General features: G+C 44.2%; 1 protein-coding gene across 1 annotated transcript in view; it reads left to right on the top strand.

Moving 5' to 3' along the window:
* The first annotated feature begins 452 nt into the window (after positions 1–452).
* The window catches only part of ZFAND3 (zinc finger AN1-type containing 3), a 206571-nt gene continuing 191417 nt past the window's right edge, over positions 453–15606 (top strand). The window contains exon 1 of the mRNA XM_084754014.1: positions 453–658. Coding sequence (XP_084610140.1) covers positions 588–658 — 71 coding nt within the window. The 5' untranslated portion in view covers positions 453–587. The remainder of the gene's footprint in view (positions 659–15606) is intronic.

The following is a 15606-nucleotide window of genomic DNA, read 5'->3' as shown; positions in this document are numbered from 1 at the left end:
CCTCGGGAGGGGTGTCCGCTGAGGGGAGGGGGCGGAGCGGCCATTGTCCGGTCAGCACAGCCTAGTAGTAGTGGTGGTGGGGGGGGGGAGGGGAGGGAACTACAGAGCGAGCTGGGGGCCCGAGGGGGGGCGCGCGTCACAGCCGGCCGCTGCGACTCCACAGTCGGCGGGGGCCCACGGGTCCCTCCCCACCCTGTCCCGAGCCCGCCAGCGCCGCCGCACGGGACAGCACCGTGGCCGGGGAGCGGAGGAGAGAGCCTCCGAGGGTGCCGGGTCTCCTCCCCGCCCCCCTCACGCGCTCGGCCCAGCTCCTCCTCCGCAGCTCCCCTCCCTCTCCTCGCCGCGGCCTCCCCCCCCCCCCTCCCCCGGCCGAGTGGTGCCGCCCGCCTCCAGCTGACCGGCCTGGAATCCCGGCTGCGAGCCCCGGACTCGCGCCCGCCTGCGCGCCCGCTCCCTCCCCCTCCCCCCGCCCCGCGCCCCGCGCCCCCCGCTGCCGCCGCCGCCGCCGTCTCGGCTTCCTTCGAGCGGGGCCCAGGCCCAGCCGCCGCCACCGCCGTCGCCTCCGAGCTCCGCCGCCGCCGAGCACCATGGGAGACGCCGGGAGCGAGCGTAGCAAAGCGCCCAGCCTGCCGCCTCGCTGTCCCTGCGGCTTCTGGGGGTAAGTGTTTGGGGGGTGGTGGGGGGGAGCAGGGGCGCGGGCTCGGGCCTCGGGGTCGGGGTCAGGGTGGGGGACCTGAGGGAGCCCCGGGAAGCTGGGCCGCGGAAGCCGGGCCTCGGGGGAGCGGGCGGGGACCGCGGCCTCGGCCTGAGGAGGGCTGCGGGCAGGGGACGCTGAGGGTGGGCCGAGGAAGAAGAGGAGGAGGAGGAGGAGGAGGAGGAGGAGGAGGAGGAGGAGGCCCGCCCGGCCGCGCTGCCCTCTGTGGGACTCGCTGGCCCGAGGCCGGCTTTGGGTGAGGGGCCGCGGGCCGGGAGGGAGGGAGGGAGGGAGGGATGAGGCAGCGGTGCTGGCACTTCGCGGTGGGGCAGGGCTGCCCCTTTTCCCTTGGCCTGTGGAGGCCAGTCCGCCCTCCCCCAATGTTGGCATGAGTTGGTGCCCAGCCATCAGGAGGGTATTTCCTCTGACTTTTTCACCTCCCCTCCTCCCTGCTGTTCCCCGGGAGATTTGCATCATCACTTCCTAAATTATATCTCAGTCCCCATTTGCTTTTAGGAAGCTGTTTGCACGTCATACGTTTGCACAGACCCTTAGTCTAGAATTCGGGCTTGGAGAGTAAAGTTCATAGGATTGTTTTATCTAAAACACCTATCAGTGAGTCTGTAAAAATTTCCCTGTCAAAAACTAAAGCAAAAACAAAAAGCCCAAACAAAACCAAGACCCCAAAAAACCCCCATCACCACCAGCAAAAGCAGCAACGCCAAAAGAACAAACACCCCCCCAAACAAACAACCCCCCCCAACTAAACCGAACCGAAAACAGAAACTTCCCCAAAGAACCTCAAGCCAGCATGGCTTGTAGAATTGTGAGAGCCCGTTTCCTAATTGGTTCTCAAATTCCTTTTTCCCTATTAAATTAAAAAAAATGTTCATAGCACAAAGTGTACAATTCCATACTGCATTAGGGTGTGTATATGTGTGTGTGGGGAGACAGACAGGCAGATGTAGGGGATCTCCTCCTACCCCCAGTTAGGTTAAGTTGTCATTGGAACATTTTGGGTTTTATAGACTGTCACCTAACAGGTGCTGTCATCTTACCTCATGACTGGAGATTTTAAAGAGCAACTTTTGTGATTCAGGTTTTTTGTTTGTTTGCTTTTAAATCATCGTTTTAAATTTTTTATTTTTAAGAGTGTATTGGGGGCATACATGAAGGAAATGGCTATTCTCTACTCTAGGAATGGTTGATACAGAGATTAGAGAGATGCTTAAGAGTAAAGACGACCAGGAGGAAGTGGATTTTAATGTAGAGTTTGGTGGAAGTTAAGTTCACAAGGTTTTGAAGTGAATCCTCATTTTCAAAAAATTCTCAGTGGAAGGAAGAGCAGTAGTCAAGATAAATTGTAGCATTACCAAAAATTCCAAAGATGTAAAAGTATTTTAGCTGTAGCGTCTTCAACTTAATTTGATATGAGACGTTTTAAAGTTTTATTTTGAACTTTATTATAAAAAATGTTGCAAAAAAAAAATCACACCAAAATTAACTAGACCCAAAAACTTCACATCTAGAGTTGCAAGAATTATTGGGTTGTCTGCGACTTGCTGTGATGTTTGCATGGACAGTCCAGCTCTCAGGAATCTTACAAGATTATCTGTTCCTGGATGGGGCAGTGGAAGCAGACAGAGGGTGGGTAGCTTACTCCTCCTTGTAGGGAGTGCAGGGTGTGGTAGGTGAGTGCTTCAGAGTGCTCAGTGCCATCACATTATGACATCGCTTTGGAAGAATCTAGTGTCACAAGCCCTACACTGTAACTTACTGTGAGACATGTGGCCTGAAGTAGCTCCCAGTGACAACCTCTGTGAGGGCTCAGAGTGCAGCAGAGGTCTGCTTCCTGGCGCCATGCTTCTGTGTGAAGAGAGGGGAAGGAATCCTTCCTTTCATCGAGGCTTAGAAACTAGAGAAGTGGAAAAGCTACTTGCATTTAGCTAGTAGATTTTGAGTCAGAGTAAGACACTTCTGTAGTAACAGACAGCAGAAGTTTTCTGAAGGACCCAGGATTACTTGCAGATGGCAGAAGTTTTCTGAAGCACCTGGGATTCCTTCAGTTTGATACTTTCAGTCTGGCCCCTTTATGAACTTTGGTTTGCCTAACAGAAGTAGTGACCGCAAAGCTAGTCATAATCTGGTAACACGTTTTAACACACCTTTTAAAAACCTTTCCTAAGGGTGAGTGTAGACACCTGTGCAGTTTATAATTTATGCCAAAGAATAGTCAAATTGTTGTCTTTGTCATGTCTTGGATGATTTTAATCATTTTGCTCTGTTGCATGGGCCATAATTATACTGTGTTTATCAAGGAAACATAGACTATATTCAATACAGGTATTTGAGTGCCTCTGTTACAATGGAGGGCAAGTCTTGCCACATCCTCAGAGAAGTAACTGACACCGTAGAATAGATTGTCCAGGGTGCTGTCCTTGAGAAAGGGACCCTTCAGCAAGGATCTGCAAGAAGAGCAAAAGGGAGGAGGAGGAGGAGTGTTTGAGGTGGAGGGAAGGCCAGGAAGTGAGGGAGAGGCTGAGGACCAGAGTGGCCCAGGGGTTGGTTGTGAGGAGGAGTCAGCTGGGGATGAGGCTGAGGAGGTGAGAATCGTGGTGACAGTGGCTCCACAGGCAGTGCTGAGGCCTTTAGACTTTTATCCTGAGTGCAGTGGGGGGTCAATAAAGAACTTTGAGCTTGGACTGATGTGAAGACCTTTGATATGAAAGGTTATTGGCTGGTCGTGAGAGTGGCTAGGTGTGTGGGTGTGATTGTGTGTTTGGATGAATGTGGTGTTTGTGTTTATGGAGTGTTGCCAGATCTGGAGATACAGAACACCTGTCACAAGTAGTAATGTGGGCTAGCCATGGCAGTGGCATGAGCATGTCTGTCATGGCTGGGAAGAATACAGAAATGTGGATGGGCTGAAAGTCATCAAGCAATACCTCTGTCTTTCCCTTCATGAAAACAACAAATATGTTCCTAAGAAATTTGTGCAGCACTGCACTCTGGAAGCTGCAGGTCTTTAAAATGAGCTAGCCAGGGCCCACGCCCAGGCATTTGCAGAGGAGCTTCTCAGCAGAATCATTCTGGAACCATGCGAGTAGAGGGAGTTCCTTTAGGGATTGTGCTTTCTCCAGTGACTCAGGCTTCAGCATTTGCTGCTGCCGAGCATTGTCTGTGAGGACAGCTATCACAAGGGCTTGGCAAATCCCAGAGCTTTGAGTTTTCTTGTGGGCACACAATAGAAAGGAGAATGCCAAGAGGGGCCTACAGTTCAAATCGTTAGTGCTTAGAACAGGCAGTTTCCAGCTCTGTCTCTGTTGGTTTATATTGTGTCATTGGGATGGATAATTGGGGTAATTTATAGAGACCATCTCCTTACTGGGAAACTTGCTACCTTGGAGATTGTTGAAGTCTGCTCTGTTTATAGAACTTGAAAGTTCTTTATATAGTAGATAGTGTGCCTTTTAGGATTAAAACAGTGTGTTCCCTGTAACTTGGACTTAAAAGTTTTAGTGAAATATGTGTTGGCTCATTTTAGACATTTTAAAATCAGGTTTAAAAAAGCTCTTATTAGTAATTGTCATATTTGAAATAAAATTGTCAGTTTCTTTAATGTGAATACACTTCCCTCTTTTTCTCCTTCCCTTCTTTCTCCACCTTTGAGACTGGATTTTATTATCTAGCTTAGGCTAGCTTGGAACTCACTGTAGCTCAGGCTTGCCTACATGGCTTTCACTCCCTAGGGCCTGTGATTACAGGTATTTACCACTATGCTTAGCTTGAAAGTACTTTCAAACTATTTAGATACAAGTAGTATTAATTTAATACATTTAAAATTGTTCATACACTTAAAATTTACTGAAGCACAATTTTTTCATAAATATTTTAGAAAGTTGTTGAACACATGGATATGATGGCACCTGTCTTCAATCCTAGCACTTAGTTTTTGTTTTTTTGTTTTTTGGTTATTTTTTGAGACAGCGTTTCTCTGTGTAGTCTTGGCTGTCCTGGGCTCACTTTGTAGAGCAGGCTGGCCTTTAACTCACAGCGATCCATCTGCCTCTGCCTCTGCCTCCCGAGTGCTCAATCCTAGCACTTGGGAAGTAAGGTAGACAGATTTCTGTGAGTTCATGGCCAGCCTGGTTTACATAGTAAGTTAAAGGCCAGACAGAGCTTCTCAAAAACAAACAACAACCCCCAAACCAAACCAAAACACATGTATATTATATACATACACACATACATAAAACAAGAAGATAATGTGTATATTCTGGGACAATAGGGTAATTAGGATGCATCCGAATCAGTGTATTTTTTTCCTCTAATTTTACTTACTATAACAATCTGGAGCCGGGCGCAATGGTGCCGGACTGTAATGCCAGCACTCAGGAGGCAGAGGCAGGCACATCTCTGTGAGTTCAAGGCCAGCCTGGTCTGTAGAACAAGTTCCAGGACAGCTAGAGCTACACAGAGAAACCCTGTCTCAAAAAGCCAAAATCCGGGGGTTGGGTGGTGGCGCACGCCTTTAATCCCAGTGCTCAGGAGGCAGAGGCAGGTGGATCTCTGTGAGTTTGAGGATAGCCAGAGAAACCTTGTCTCCAAAAACCAAAAACAAATCAAAACCAAAAAAAAAAAAAAAAGTCTGTATACTGTTGTTGACGTTTTGTTTTCATAGTTTGATAGAGTCTCTGTCACAATGAAATAGTATGGAAACTCTTGAGATGTACTATTTATTCAGTACGTAAACATTGAAGGGGAGTGACCATAAAAGTTTAGTCTGACGTTTATGGAACAGTTATTTAAATATGAGGCTTAACTAGGTAAACTATCGATTACTTTGAACATTAAAAGAAATGAAGCTCAGGAGCCTGGCGCAGTGACTCACGCATTTAATCCCAGCACTCGGAAGCAGAGGCAGGCGGATCACTGTGAGTTCCAGTCCAGGACAGTCAAGGCTACACAGAGAAACCCTGTCTTGAAAAACCAAACCAAAACCAAAACCAAAACCAAAACAAAAAAAAAAAAAAAAGGAAGGGAAGCTCAGGTTGATGAGAAGGCTTAGTGTGTAAAGCTGTTTCCTGTTTAAGTCTGATGACCTGAGTTCAGTTTCTGGGACCCACATGATGAAGGAGAGAACCATCTCCTGCAGGTTGTCTTCTGACTTCTACATTTGTGTTATGAAATGCATGTCATAATACATACAAATAAGTATAGTAAGTTAAAGTCATTTATAAAAAGAATATCTTTTATTCTTTGACAGTTTCACACACAGTGACAGTGTATGTTGGTCATATATCCAGTTCTTCCCTTCCACAGCCCCAGGGCATCCTTTACCTCTTCCTCGCAGGCTCTCCTCACTGTTCTGTCCTCTTTCTTTCTTTCTTTGCTTGCTTTTTTTTTGAGGTGAGGGGGAGCAATACCCTGAATCCAGTTGTTGCTGCCTCCTGGAATGTTGACTGATGTTGGCTTCATGGTGTGTATATCTGGTGCATTTAACCATGGCTGCAATGAGTTCATGAATGCAGTGGCCATGTCATGGCATTTCACAGGACTCTTCCCTGTCTTCCAGCTCTTTTAAAAAAATATTTATTTATTATTATGTCTACAGTGCTCTGCCTGCATGTACAACTACAGTCCAGAAGAGGGGATAGGAACACACCATAGATGGCTGTGAGCCACCATATGGTTGCTGGGAATTGAACTCAGGACCTCTGGAAGAGCAGACAGTGTGCTTAATCTTAGCTGCTGAGCCATCTCTCCAGCCCATCTTCCAGCTCTTACACTCTTTCTGTCCCCCTTTTGTCATGTTCTCTGAGCTTTGGTTGTGTGTGTGTGTGTGTGTGTGTGTGTGTGTGTGTGTGTATGGTGTGTGTGTGTGTGGGGGGTGATGGTGTTACAGATGCCCATTTTGGACTGAGTGCTCAACGGTCTTTTTTAAAAATATGGAATGCTTCAAGAATTTGCATGTCATCCATGCACAGGGTCCGTGCTAATCTTTGTATTGTTCCAGTTTTAGTATTTGTGTTGACAAAGTGAGCACTCAACAGTCATTCTTAGCACATTAAGTCTCTGTTAACCGATGCTCACTGTAGAAAGAAGTTTCTGAAGTTTATGGGTGTAAACATACTTAGAAGGTAGGTTGACAACGTGTCAGATGTTAAGACGGTGACACCTGCATGTTTCCTAGGTCTGTTGGAGTACCTTTTAAAAATCTTTTCACCCTCAGGTAATGTCTGTCTTATGGTGAGTTATGTTTCTTGGAGGCAGCATATATATGGTATCTGCTTTTTAAAAATACTACTCTTCTGTGTCTGAGTGTTTTCCCTGTATGTGTATCTGTGTATCATGTGCATGCATTGCTCTTAGAGGGAATGGAACCAAAAGTGGATGTAAGTTGATATGTGGGTGCTGCAGATCAAACATAGGTCCTTGGAAGAGCAGTCAGTGCTCTTAACCATTAAGTCATCAATCATTCCTGCTTTCTGCTTTTTGATATGATCTACTAGTCTGTATTTTATGATTGGGAAACTGAGACCATTAGTAGTTCCTCCCTCTCTTTACTTTTTTTTTTTTTTTTTTTTAGATTCTTATTGTGTAAGCCCTGTCTGGCCTGGAACCTACTCTGTAGATCAGTCGTTCTCATCCTGTGAACAACCCTTTCATAGGGGTTGTCTAAGACCATCAGAAAACACATAATTTACACTACTACTTATTTATTTTAAAAATAATTTTTAAAATTTTATTTTATGTACATTAGTGTTTTGCCTGCATGTGTGAGGGAATTGGATCTTCTGGAACAGGAGTTAACGGACAATTGTGAGCTGCCATGTAGGTGCTGGGAATTGAACCTGGGTCTATCTGGAAGAGCAGCCAGTGCTCTTAACTGCTGAGCCATCTCTCCAGCCCTGTATTACTATTTATAATACTAGCAAAGTTACAGTTATGAAGTAGCAGTAAAATAATTTTGTGGTTAGGGATCACCACAACATGAGGAACTGTAGTATTAGGAGGCTTGCAGTATTAGGAAGGTTGAGAATCACTGATGTAGACCATACTGCCCTAGAATTCACAGTGAGCCACCTGTCTCTGCCTCCCAGATGTTGGGATTAAAGGTGTGTACTAACATAGTTGGCAATATTCAGAGTTGTTATTGGAAAGTGTATATTGATTCCTGCCGTTCTGGTGATTTTTTTTTTTTTTTTGGATGGGGGTACTGTTTTCCCACCTCTTCATTGCTTAATTTTAGTGTGCTTATTCTTTACCTGATGGATTTGTTTTTCTCTTGATTCTGAAAGATTCCTCAAGGTTGTTTTTTGTTTTTGTTTTTTTTGCCCCCCCCCCTTTATTTGGTAGAACTGGCTTAGTAATTATGGAATGTTTTTGTTTTTCCTTCAGTTATTACAGATAGCTTGCTGGGTATAGTAGAGTTGGCAGTGTTGTCTTCCAGAACTTGAAATATTTGTCCAGGTCCTCCTTTAAGTTTCAGTTCAATAATCCGCTGTTCCTATGAGTGGCACCACCTTATTTGTGGCTTGGTCTTTGTCGCCTGCTGCTCTCAGTATACGTTCTTTTGTCTTATATTTTGTGTTTTAATTATAGTGTGAGGAATGCTTCATTTATAGCTTTGTCTATTTAGTACCCTAATGTCTCTTGTATCTTTTGAAACTCAGGAAAATATGATATTTTAAAAATAATTTTTTGTGCCTCTTAAAATATTTATTTTATTTATATGTATGTGTGTGTATTTATATATGAGGCCAGAAGAGTGTCTGGATCTCCTGGAGCCAGAGTTACAGCAGAGTTACAAAGAGCTGCCAAGCAGGAGTGCTCTGGAAGCGGGAGCGCTCTTAACTACGCTTCTGTGTTTGGAACTGGGTGGTTCTCCTCCTGTGCCTGTTATCTTTGGCGTGGCCTTTTCAGAGTATCGTGTCTATCTTAGAATTCCCACTGGTACCTCATACCTCATCTCATCTCTGCTCTTGTTTGATCCAGTTTCTTTACCTTTTCTTCAAGTGTAGGAGCTCTTTACCCTCCTTGAGCCCTTCTATTGGTCAGGCTTCACACAGAACCTTGTGACTGGCTGTGTGGGTTGGTTTGTTTGGTTGGTTTGGTTTTTGAGGCAGGGTTTCCCTGTGTAACCTTGGCTGTCCTGGAACTTGCTCTGTAGACCAAGCTGGCCTTGAACTCACAGATCTGCTTGCCTCTGCCTCCAAATGCTGGGATTAAAGGTGTGTGCCACCACTGCCCAGGGACTAACTCTGTGTGTGTGTGTGTGTGTGTGTGTGTTTCTAGCTTTTCAGATTTTTTAAAAAAAGTGTTTCTGTCTCTGTTGACTTCCTCTGTCGTAATAATTGCAACATCTTCCATATTTCACTCAGCTGTTTGTATTCTCAATGTAGGCTTACTTTCTTGGAGTGTCATTCTTTTGAATTCTGTCTGGGATTTCATCAAATTCACTCTGTCTAGATGCCATTGCAATGAGATTAGTAGTTTTAAGGTGTTATGTTGTTGTTTTTTGTTGTGTTTATTATGTTACTGTGTTGGGGTTTACACATCTGGTATTACTTCTTTACATGGTTATTACTTAGCAACAATGTTCTTTTATTTTGGAGTGTTCCTGCAGAATCTGCATATGGTAGAGGTGAATGTATAGTTCAGAAAATAGTTCCTCAGTGTAGGAGGGACGTAGGGCGAGTAAGGATAAAGATTAAGTATTAGATCAACTTTGAACAGAAAATAAAAAATCAAGATGGGGGATTTAGGAAGGAAAGCTGGGGTACTGTTAGGGTAGAGGTATGGAAGGCTGTAATTAAGAAGTAAAAGGGAGAGGGGTTAAGGATGAGAGTAAAAAGAAAAGCTGTGGGAATGAGAGAGGAGCATAGGAAGTGTGTCTGAGGAGGACAGTAAAGAATGCCTTTGAATAAACTGGTGGAGGCACATACAAGAGTTCTAAAACCTGAGAGCATAAAAACAAAGCAGAGATACGTGTGCACAAGTGGAAATTAAATGATAGAAAATAAGAAATAAGCACAAGCCAGCCAGCCTGGACTACAAAGTGAGTCCAGGAGAGCCAAGGATACAAGGGGGGGGGGGGGGAGCACAAACCAGTGCACACCTTAAATCTCAGCACTTGGGAGGCAGAGGATCTCTGTGAGTTCAAGGCCATCCTGGTCTACAGAGAGAGTTCTAAGAATAGCCAGGGCTATAACACAGAGAAACCGTGTCTCAAAAAATAAAACAAACAAAACAAAATAAAATAAGAGATAAAAAAACAATGCAGAATGAATTGCTGCCATCGTAGTGCTGTGTTTTAAAAGGTGACATCTTGGCATCCCCTGTTTTTTGTGGTTTTCCTGTGGTGCTATGTGGCTAAGGATTGCGTTGGGAGCTAGTGGTCTCCCATGCCTTGTTCTTGGGGTTCTGATATGTGTGGGTGGTTGTGCATCCTTTCCTGTTAGCCCCTTTTTCATCTCACCTGACCTTTGTCCTCCAGGTCTGGTGTGTATGAGAAGCAGCACTTCTTTTGCAGTTTCTGCTGTTCTTTCTGTCTGTCTGTCTGTCTGTCTATCTATGTATCTTTGATTTTTTTGAGACAGGGTTTCTCTGTGTAGCCTTGGCTGTCCTGGACTCACTTTGTAGACCAGGCTGGCCTCGAACTCAGAGCAATCCTCCTGCCTCTGCTTCCCCTAGTTCTGGGATTACAGGTGTGCGCCTGAAAAGGAAGTGGAGTGTGTTTTATTTTTGTTTGTAGCTCTGTTGTGTTTTGCGTATGAGCTACAGATGTGATGAGTTGTGGCTGTGTTTGAAATGAAGTTAGGCAGATACTCAGGTTTAAACTCAGAAATTCTGTTCCTTTATTTACTTTTTTGCCTTTTGAGACAGGGTCTTACAGCTCTGTCCACTCGCAGACTTTTCGAGTGCCAAGTTTAAAGGTGTGAGCTGCCACATTCAGCCAAAAAATCTGTTTTTGAAGTGGTTAGTAGTAGAAAGTTGACTGAAACCTAATCTTTTTTCCTCTTACTTTTACTAATCAAAGATACTGTTAGCTTAAATAGAAAACAAAGTGGTGTGTGTGTGTGTGTTATGAGTGTGCGTGTGTGTGTGAGTTAGACTCCTGCTTCATTAGTCTTGGAATTACACTTAAATAGTCTTAACCTGGGCTTTCAGATGTGTGTGGACACAGTGTGAATCACTGGGTAATCAGCATGTTTATGTCAGTGATGTCACTAATTATCCCTCGATCATAAATCTCCTCAAACAACCCCTAAACACAAAACAGCTTGTGCGTGCAGTTTCATTGTGGCAGATCTGAGGCTGCAGCATGATCTCAATGAAGTGTTCATTGTAAGGACGCTTACCTACCTACCTACCCCGTTTTCCTGGTTGTGTTTGGGGCATTCAGAAAGTGTGACGCTTGATTCTTCAACATGATGAAATGGGGGAGATAATTAAAAATAAAACAACAAACCAAACATGGCCTTTGTTTCTAGTTTCAAGCAGTCCTTTTTTGTTTGTTTGTTTTTTGCTTTTTGTTTTGTTTTGTTTTTTTGAGACAGGGTTTTCTCTGCTTAGCCTCAGACAGTCATTTTTAAGAGTTAGGTCTAGTTAGTAACACAGGTATTTGCCTGTTTTTGTACACTGTACTTTCCCCATTGTTTACTCTGCTCATTCACTCTTTTCCTCATTTATTCTCTTAACACTGCCCTCAAGAAAAAGAGGATAATTCAGTGTTTAAGTTTTTTTTTTTTAAATTTTATTTTATGTGCATTGGTATGGGGGCAAGGGTGTCAGATCCCTTGGAACCGGAATTACAGACAGTTGTGAGCAGCCGTGTGGGTGCTGGGAATTGAACCCAGGTCCTTTGGAAGAGCAGACAGTGCTCTTAACCACTGCACCATCCGTTTTTGTTTTTGAGACAGGGTTTCTCTGTGTAGCCTTGGCTGTCCTGGACTTGCGTTGTAGACCAGGCTGGTCTCAGACTTACAGTGATTTACCTGCTTCTGCCTTCATGAGTGCTGGGATTAAAGGCTGCACCACTGCACCCAGCTCAGTATTTAAGCTTTTTTTTTTTTAGTTTCTTGAGACAGGGTTTCTCTATGTTATCTTGCCTGTCCTGGACTCACTTTGTAGGCCAGGCTGGCCTTGAACTCACAGTGATCTGCCTGCCTCTGCCTCCTAAGTGCTGGGATTAAAAGCGTGCACCACCACGCCTGGGATAAAAAATATTTTTATTTTGTTATTTTTGTTTGATATTTCTTATCTCTATGAGTGTTTTGCCTGCATATTTTGAAGTTTATCAGAAGGTGTTGGATCCCCTGCAATGGGTGGTTGTGAGCCATGGGAACCAGACTTGGATTCTCTGGAAAAGAAATGGGCCTTAAACTGCTAAGCTAACCCTGTAGCTCCTTATTTTTCAAACTGTATGTATGTGTGCATGTCTGTATGTGCATGTGAGGGCATTTGCCCGTGGAGACTAGAGATCCCCTGCAGCTAGATCTACATCTGTGTGAGCCTCAGAATGAAGGTGCTGATAGTCAAACATGGGCCTTCTGGAAGAACAGTACTAACTCTTAACCACTGAACCATCTCTCCTGCCCCAAGTTTTAACTAGGTGTCTCTTCATAATTCCTAATAGTGTCACAGTTAACATTAGTTTCCACAGATTAACCTTTCCTAACTGGAAAAAAAAATCAGGTTTTTCGAGACAGGGTCTCTCTGTGTAGCCTTGGCTGCCCTGGACTCGCTTTGTAGACCAGGCTGGCCTCGAACTCACAGCGATCCGCCTGCCTCTGCCTCCCGAGTGCTGGGATTAAAGGCGTGCGCCACCACGCCCGGCTAGTAAAAATATTTTTAATGACTTGAAATGAGTACTTTTAAGTCCTTATATATAAAAAAAAGCAATGAGCTACATATACAATAAATATCTTGGAGTAGAAGAGGGTGATGATGATAACGATTACTTTTGAGACAAGGTCTGGCGCTGCAGTCTTGACTGTGTATACAAGAGTAGCCCAGACCTAGAGATCCACCTGTCTGTACCTCTGAGTGCTGGGATAAAAAGCATGTGCCACCATATCTTCCATGGGGTGGTGTGGGGTTGGGATGGAGGTGGAGGTTGTTAAATGTGTTTAAGTATTGTTTCAGTGTCCTTAGGTGGCACTGTTGTCAACTGACGCTATTTCTCACTGGAATGGGTAATTTGAGAGTTGCATTGTGTCTGCTGAGTAGCCACAGGATCAGGGAGAAAGTTACTTTTTTTTTTTTTTTTTTTTGGTTTTTTGAGACAGGGTCTCTCTGTGTTAGTCTTTCCTGTTCTGGACTCACTTTGTAGACCAGGCTGGCCTCGCGGAACCCACAGTGATCTGCCTGCCTCTGCCTCCCAAGTGCTGGTATTAAAGGTGATGCTTGCCCTCAGAAGTGAAGTGATTTTCTTGGGAATATGAGATCTATGAGATAATTTACTTGATGCCTTTTCAAGTCAGGGCCTAGATAGAACATAGCTTAATAGTGTTAGAAACCTTGATTTGTAAGAGGAGTTAGTAGTATTCCTGTAGGGTGCCCCTGAGCCATTGCCCCAGTAATGTCTGTCTTCCCTGTCACTTTGTGTACTTGACTATGGGTAAAGTGAAAAAATTTGGGGGTAAATTTGGAGTAGTTTTATTTATACTATTGATGTTCTCCTCCTCTTCCTCCTCCTCTTGTTTTTTTTTTTTTTTTTTTTTTTGAGCCTTTTTCTTTGTGTAGCTCTGACTGTCCTGGAAGCAGCTCTGTAGATTAGCACATTATAATGGGAATAGTTGGTGTGGGGGATTATGTAAAAGAAGCTACAGAAAGGTGGTGAGAGTGTTCTCAGCACACTACTTTTTAAGTGATCATACAGCCAGTGAACCTTCAAACCATCTGCCATCATGGATTGCACTGGCTGTATTGTGTGGTTTGTTTTCATTTTTAAAATATTTTTTTTTAATTTTTTTGAAATTAAAATAAAACTATCATTTCTCCCTTCCCCTTCTTCCCTTCAATTCTTCCCATATACCATACTTTGCTCTCTCTCAAATTCATGGTCTTTTTTTCTTTAGTAGTTGTTACATATCTAGTATACACACACACACACACACACACACACACACACACACACACACACACACACTCTCACTCACTCCTAAATAAATTAAATACATCCTGCTCAAACCATATAATGTTACTTGTAGTATATGATTTCAGACTATTCATTCTCACTTATTTTTCATGTCATATTAGCTGAAATTTAATTTGCAGCATTTTGACATATATTGTCCATAAACAATGGCATGCTTTCGAAAAGTTCCTTTAGAATATTTCCATGAAAATCACATGAAACTCAGATCCAGTGACTGTAAAGTTAGTTTCAGAACATGCCATGCTCAGGCAGTTACTTACTGCTCGTGGATACCCCAAAGCCTGAGCTGTCTACAGAAGTCTTCCTGGTACCTTCCTGTGTCGGTGCTCTTCCTGTGCGTCCTCAGCTCAGTGTCTGAGATTGGGATGGAGACACCTGCTGGATTTCTGGCTGTAACAGTCTGTGCACAGAGGAGAATGGACATCAGGATTGGTTGGACAATTTGATCCTTTCCTTGCTTGTCATTTAGCTTTGGCATCAGCAGCCCAGGTTGGACGTCAAGCTTTTGTCCTTGCATGGTGAGCTTGACTGGTCTGCTGTATTTGGCATTTTGAAGGCACTTTTCCTGATGGCTTACATTGGGATTTTCTTTTGAGAAGCTACTAATTGGACAGATTGAGGCCAAGTAAAGCCTGTGGGTGCTTGTCAGGCAGTGGTGAGGTTAAAAATCACCTGCTGTCAACATCAGGGAGTTTTATTACCATGTTCTTTTTTGAATAAATGAAGTCATTAGATTCCTGGAGCTGTATACTGAATGGAGAAACTGGTTCTTCTCCTTATGTGGAGTATCCCCTTTGTCTCTGTAGCCTTGTAAATTCACTCTTTGCTAGGTGTGTGTGTGTGTGTGTGTGTGTGTGTGTGTGTGTGTGTAAGTAAGTGGAGAGGGAGGTGACCATCTTAAAGACTTGTTAAAGAATGACATGTTTGCTGTCTTGAGGGTATAGTTTGTACATTAGACTCTGGAGAACACTGAAGACCGTTACAGACACATGAGGTAGAATGTCAGGAGGTCTGATAGCCTTAAAGTTCTGGTTTGTATAGAACTTTCATAACTGGTATGCCTCTGACAATAAGGTTCATCAACATATATTTTGTAGAGGAGAAATTTAAGTAAGAAACTGGCCCTGCTCGGCAGTGGTGGTGCACGCCTTTAATCCCAGCACTTGGGAGGCAGAGGCAGGTGCATCTCAGAGTTCAAGGCTAGCCTGGCCAACAGAGCAAGTTCCAAGACAGACAGGGCTACACAGAAAAACCCTGTCTCAAAAAACAAAACAAAAAAACTCTGACAGAAGTCTTGAGCTTATTTTTCAGATGTCTTGTTGTTTGAGTAATTAAACTGGCTGAACATTCCTACTGTTTTACAGCAGGAGCAGCCTTTGGTCTGGAAATAGAGCATTCGAGATTCTAGGTACTCTGAGACTATGGGGCAATGCATACTAGTTGAGCACAGAGCCACCCTGTAGCGCGCGCGTGTGGCCTTTGCTGGAGCTTGAGTTGGCCGGCAGGTTTGAATTCAGGAAGGCTCTGAAGACCTTGGTAGTAGGCACCTGTTGATGCCTGACTGATTCCCAAGCTTCTGCATGCATTTGTTGAAACAGGTTTCTGGGAGCAGAAAGGACTAGATCTTCTCTCTCTTGGACAAGCTCCCTGTGTGGCAGGAGTTCTCTGGAACCATACTTTGAGAACCTGGGCCATCGTCAGTTTCTCTGAGGGATTTTGTTTCTCATTGATTGATCTCTTATGCATG

Source organism: Acomys minous, assembly GCF_964271855.1.
Source record: "Acomys minous genome assembly, chromosome: 13".
NCBI classification, from domain to species: Eukaryota; Metazoa; Chordata; class Mammalia; order Rodentia; family Muridae; genus Acomys; species Acomys minous.
Note: the sequence above shows the minus strand (reverse complement) of the source record. Positions and strands in the feature narration are given on the sequence as shown.